Raw genomic sequence first — 6,609 nt, 5'->3', positions numbered from 1 at the left:
ACGTCCCACCCTCCCTGCAATCGCCGTCCAAAGCCACGCCCCCTGAACGCATTTACGCTCACAGACCAGAATACCAAAGACAACATTACTACAATAGGCCACATTCCAGCCCATGTTCCGAAGTGAAGTAAACTTCAACGCATTTCCCCTGCTCAGGGAGTAGGGAGCAATGAACACTGTGTAGGGATCATATCGATCGGAACACAGTGGTGCGCAGAGGTATGCTAATACATACGTTGACAGGCAGGTAGGAAAGCATATTGGACCGAGCGTTTTGATTGGATGAACATTTCTTGGCCCTACGCCTTCCACAGAATATATAAATACAGACTCAAATGCAAATGAGGAGTGTCAATCAACTAGTGTGGGCGGAGCTTTGAGACAGAAGAGTTCGGTGACAACGACGAGCACTGTGGCTTTTCATGGTGTAATTTCACAGAGAGTGAGTAAAATCTTGGCAGGGGGAGCTGCCACGAAAACCTGCCACCGCTAAAGGCAGCTGCCAATCCGATAGATGCATGTGAACGAACAGACAGTGCAACCCGGGTCTCCTTCTATTGTTTTGGCACCTAATACAATATATAATTCCTTAGTTTTTATACTAAATGCAGGGAGTATCCCCTTCTACCAGCAGGAGCTTGGTGCCATGGTACACGCGCTCCATTACGGACTAAAAGAGAGGAATAAAATATAAGGTACAGTGGCAAATAGGTAAATAAGAGTACTCTCTGTTTGCTCACGTGCATCAGTCGGAGTGTAAACAGTGTTGAGGCAGGCTCCGCCCATGATACTTGATTGACACTTCTCATTTGCATTTGATTTATCAGTTGCCTTTTGCGGTTCCCTTTGAGCATTTGATTTATCATCTGAGCATTTGATTTTCCATTTGCGATGTCGATTTGAGCATATGAGCACTTTATTTATTCTTTAAGCTTTGAATGATAGATTTCATTATGTCAGGTTTTTACTGGCTTGATAATGAAAATTAGATATCAAATACAAATGTTTTTTAAATTAGATTTTTGATGCAGTTCATGCTTCCCCGAATGAGGAAATGAAATCGCATTTGATTTATCATTTGAGCATTTATTATTTGATCTTTTTAAGCATTTGAATTTTTGTTGTTAAATTTTGTTAGGAAAAATCATCCATAAAGAAGGGTGTTTTGTAAAGTTTATAAACCGGAAACAGGCATGTTGGGGTTTATACATCCTCTATTTAGTCTGAAATGTCAATACCTGGAGTAGGATGTTAATACCGACAACCCACATTAGACATGCAGATATCCAACTATCTCTCTCCCTCAGCTCTTGTTTCCTCTCTAATAGTGAGATGTATGTCACAAAAAGGTTAATTACTTAACACAGCTTACCTCCTTTCTCCTAACAGCTAGACCAACCCACTTTATTGTTCACCTCTGTATAGCGAGTGCTGTGTCATGGGGCGTTCACACATACAGAGGTTTTATTGCTAGAGTGGATGTATTATTATTTGTAGTAAGCATTTCTGCTGCTGGATGATCTCAAGTTATTAATGGGCCCACAACGTTTGAAAATCTGACCTCAAATGGGATGCATTGCTTGTGTCATGAGCAATTCAGTCCACCCGTTGAGTTGGATCTGATCCCACAGAATGGCTGTTTGTAATGCCTTATCAGACAATAACATCTTATTTAATGTAACAATACTTAATGTAACTTACTTAATGTAACAATTTTTATGCTTAAAAATTTGAAAATAATTTAACATTTACACTAAGTATAGACTAAGTTAGCATTTGATTGCAAATTTGGAAATTTGATTGGAAGTTTGGATTGGAATAACCTACATGACTGTATACATACAATGTATTCACAATATACAAATTATGCTTTTACTGAGATTCAAACTTTAAAAGTGCATTAAAATGCATTAAAACATGGAAAGCATGAGAAATTTAGTATCTAAATTTATTTACCAAATGAAAAAAAAATTAACTAACAATGCTTTCTGTAACAATTTGAGTGACCAGTCTGCAAAACTGAACACGAAGCTGCGTATGGCTTAATTTTTCTTGACATGAATCCAGTTGTTTTCATGGTTGCAATGTAACATTTGGCTGCTAATCAATTATTTTGTTTAAGCTTTGTTACTTCACTAGAGTCCTAATAATTAGGTCAAAAAAACTTTATATGTGCAAAAATGTGTTTCGCTGTACCACGCAGAGGCGCTCCACCACTGTCGTTATCACACTAATTGGCACAGCCCTAATTAAAATGCAGTAATTAATGTAATAAGATTACATTTCTAAGCAATTCAAGCGATTTTTAATCAGGCACTGTATATAGCACCCATTAAAAGTTCTTTTAGCCAAAGAAATTTGGACAGAAAGACAGAATGATTTGTTTATGGCACCAGTAAACCATAGAACAGTGATTTTTACATTAGCATTTCCTGTCTTTTCTTACACTCAACAATAGTATCTCTCAGGAGATACTGATCAAGTTTGTTCCAGTATCTTCACTACTGTTGATTAGGGCTGGGTAAAAAATATCGATTCTTAAATCCCAAGAATCGATTAGTCTAGCCTGTGTTCAGTTAATGGACAGAACATTGAAGGGCACTTCCCATCCAATAAATCGCAATAAGCATTGTGCTTTTCAGCCGCGCAAAGACGTCAATATAACGGCTTGTAAACAATGTCACGTAACGCCACATTTACCTCAGAAACAAACATATTCTGTGACCATAAACTCATTAGTCAGATAGACAAATAAACTGTAGAGAGGGGCATTTTGCTAAATATATGCACCATATAACATATTCATTATAAATTTTACTGTTCTTCAATGTTTAATTTATGTTTGAATACATACATCAAGATTTTATGACAGCCACCATTATGTTTATATAAAAAACAAACAAATTGAAGTAGAAATATTATGTAATTGTAACTTTTATTATAAAACTTCATTAAGTGTAATTTAAGCAATTCAAGCCTAACAAATCAGTCAATTTTAACCTTCAATATTATAGTAATGTAGTACCAACTGACTCTCATGTATATTTTACAGCAATAGTTGAGAGATTTTTTTCCTTGAGAAAATTTGACATGTACTGTACCTGATATATATCCAAAATAATCGATATTGAATCAAATTGGTAATCGAATCGCAAGCTTGTGAATGACAATCGAATCGTGAAATTTGTGTCAAAACCCAGCCCTACTGTTGATAGTGGTACTAATTGCCATAAAGGTAAATGCATTGCCAGCTATTTCTGCTGCTCATGTCTCTGGAAATCGCCAGCTCTCTTTGAAATTCAATGATGTTACAAATCGGTGTATGTGTGAATGCCCCTCTATGCTTATTTTCTCCTCAACATCCCCTCTGTCTCAGATGACAGTAGGCCAGAAATGGCTGGGCCTCAACATTATAAATCAATTTGGTTATCACTGTAGTACATTCCTTAGAGCTAGAGAAGCAGAAATAAACAGACTCCAGCTGTTCTCTCTCTTCTCTGCACTTTTTATATATATATATATATATTTTTTTTTATAAATAATTACTCAATTATTTACACATTTCCTGTTCGCAGACATGGACATGGCCATGTTTGTTCTGGGGTTGTTAGCATTTTAGAAGCATCTCTAACACAGATGGTCATAAAGTGTGAGTGGCTTCTAGAGGAAATCTGATGTCTTGTCTATTTCAGTGAGGTGACCTCATACCAGCAGATCTTGCAGTAATCCTGCTGTACCACAGCCAACTCAAACAACTGTGAACGCGTTGTCATCATTTAGCCAAACAAAACTGTGCCTCATTTTATAATATGAAACTCTGGACATGTTTTCATGTATTCTGACAACATCTTAAAGCAGAGCTCTCTGAAACTTAAAAACACTAAAATACTTGTTGGGAATTTTTTTTATTTTATTTTTTTATTAGTTGTACAGACCTAAAATTAACATGGATTGTGTGTGTTTATGATTACAATAATATTTTAAAATAATATAACAAATACCAGTTTGCATTATCAAGCTACATAACAGACTGTTTTTACAGCTGTAATAACTGGAAGCCAGAAGCCTTAAGTTACAAATGGCTGTGCTCGCTCTTCTGTTAAAAATAAGGTGGATTAAAGGGGATGGATTTAGTGAAGTAACTTTTCTGAGAGAGATTTAGCATGACAACTTTAAGCACCACCACTACAGCTATTACCACATTTCTTTATTAAATATCTGTTATTTATTCATTTGAAGGCCTTTGCTAAACATCTATCAATTTAAAAAAAAAACAAAAAAAACAAATACTTTTATTCAACAAGGATTTATTAAATTGATCAAAGGTGACATGTTTTCCATTAAAATATTAAGCAGCACAACAGTTTGATCTTGATAATAAGAAATATTATATAATTATATTATTTTTGAGCATCAAATCAGCATATTAGAATCATATGAAACTGAAGACTGGAGTAATGGTTGCTGAAAATATAGCTTTGCAATCAAAGGAATAATATATTAAAATACAAAACAGTTGTAATTTTAATATTTCAAGTTGTAATAGTGTTTCACAATAGTACAAATAAATGCAGTCTTGGTAAGCATAAGAGATTTTATTTGCAAAAACGCAAAACCCAAACTTTTGAATGGTCATGTGTTGCTGAGAAATGTATCTGATAAGTGTACGATTGACCATATCCATATGCATGACCATAGCCAGCCTAATTTAGACAAACTAGTCATTCAAAGAACCCATGACTGGTGAGTTTTGGAAGTAAATTTGTCTTGAATAATTCTAAGGTTATAACACATTATCACGCTTGATATTGCCACATTAATAATGTAAATAATTCTTGATGTTTTCAAAGAATGTCCTTTGCCCTGATTTTGCCCGGTTCTTTAAAACTGAACCTTAGTCTGAGAGTAAACCAGCTTCAAGAACTGACTCACACATGGTAGCTTTGGTTTGTCTCTTTCCTGCTCTGCTGGGGTCTGTGGTTTTCTAATGGAATGATGAATTGAGGGTTTGATGATCATCTCATCTTTAGCAGTGAATGTGTTACAGGCAGCTTTATGTCCATTTTTTATAATGGCATGTTTTACTAGAACATAAAACAGACTTATACATTTCTGAAGGAGCAGAGGTGTGTGTGTGTGTTGTTGTGCTCTTGACTGTCTGGGGAGGCTATCTTGTCATAATGTGCTTTTTTTCATCTCTTTATCCCTTTCGTTCTCTCTCACATACATACACACTCTTTGTCTTTCTGCCCATGTCTTTAAGGCTTCTGAGCCCTCATCCTTGAGGTCCTCGTGTTTTTGTTTTGCCTAGTGCTTCCTATCTGATGTGTGTGTCTGTGTTTGTTTAGGAGTTTCCGGTACCTGACTATCGTACCCCCCTGCAAGACCAGCAGCGCCGCAGGCCTTCACTACTATCTGAATTCCACCCTGCTGGGACCGAGAGGTGACACAACTGTCCCCACCCACTTGAGACATAATGCTATGCTCCTAATTTTATTTCTGCCCTATTTAAAGATAATGTATGATGAAAATGACCATACTTTCTTTCTTAAATGTGTGAGCAGAGTAAATATATTAACCAATAATATCATATTAACTAGGGCTGTGCAATTAATCGCATGCGATTGTCATGCGCATCTCGTCAGTAAAGCCTGTTCTGTGATTAGTGAATTAGTAAATCTCCATCACCTGCTTTCAGATGGAGCAGCATTTAATACACAGAGCCGTAGTTCACTGACAAGCTAGGCAATATCGCGTTCATAATCGAATGTGATTCATCTGCGATTATGAACGCGATATTGCCTAATTGTCAGTGAAGTCATCTATGGTGGGCCAGATATAAACCCACCATAGATGATTCCTTTGAATATTTTGTTTGGGAACAACTTGGAAATGGGTTATACTATGTAGATCTGACAACATTATCGTGATTTGGCCATTAAATAATTGTCATAAATTATTGCAATTAACTATTTAATATATTTGTTACCATTTATGTATGTCAGTCAATTATTCACATTGACAAATAAATGTATGATGTAGAATGACATGAATGTAATATTTAAAATGGAGTATTAATAAAAATATTATATGCAATACTAATTTCTTCTGTTAAACCCTTGAGCCTTTGAGTTTCTGTCTGTGTTTGACAGTTTTGTTTGTTCAGATGCTCCTAATTCCAAATCCCAGACAAATGCAGTTCTTGGTTGACAATATGTGATTGGAATATAAAGTGCATAATGTTGCAATTCTCGAATAATTGTTTTTAGATCAATTAATTGTATTTTAATTTAATTTAGTTAAAAATTAAACTCTTTTGTGTTGTTTTCAGTAATATTGTTTGGTGCTGAAGTTTGTGAAGCATAATAATATCTCTTTCGTCTCCTGCAGGCCGCCGGAGCGCAGACATGGTTATGAGCAACAGTTTCATGCCGTCCCAGCTCAGCAGGAGCAGGAGACTCTCGAGGCCAAGCGTTCCCGCATCGAGAACGTATCTGAAACGCACTTTTCAAGGTCTCAGCCCACCGGCATCTTACTGTCCACTCCACAGACCATACAGGACAGCATCAGGACCACTGGAGAGGTCAAGAAGGTGATAAGTGTGTGTGT

At 36.1% G+C, this 6,609-nt stretch overlaps 1 protein-coding gene across 1 annotated transcript in view; it reads left to right on the top strand.

Annotated features, from left to right (window-relative positions):
• The window catches only part of LOC107718342 (nuclear receptor corepressor 1-like), a 128,275-nt gene that overhangs the window by 17,954 nt on the left and 103,712 nt on the right, over positions 1-6,609 (top strand). Inside the window, exons 3-4 of the mRNA XM_016525389.1 lie at positions 5,349-5,443; positions 6,391-6,592. Coding sequence (XP_016380875.1) covers positions 5,349-5,443; positions 6,391-6,592 — 297 coding nt within the window. The remainder of the gene's footprint in view (positions 1-5,348; positions 5,444-6,390; positions 6,593-6,609) is intronic.

The sequence above is a fragment of the Sinocyclocheilus rhinocerous genome, unplaced genomic scaffold (assembly GCF_001515625.1).
Source record: "Sinocyclocheilus rhinocerous isolate Xijiao unplaced genomic scaffold, SAMN03320098_v1.1 scaffold1565, whole genome shotgun sequence".
NCBI lineage: Eukaryota > Metazoa > Chordata > Actinopteri > Cypriniformes > Cyprinidae > Sinocyclocheilus > Sinocyclocheilus rhinocerous.
Note: the sequence above shows the minus strand (reverse complement) of the source record. Positions and strands in the feature narration are given on the sequence as shown.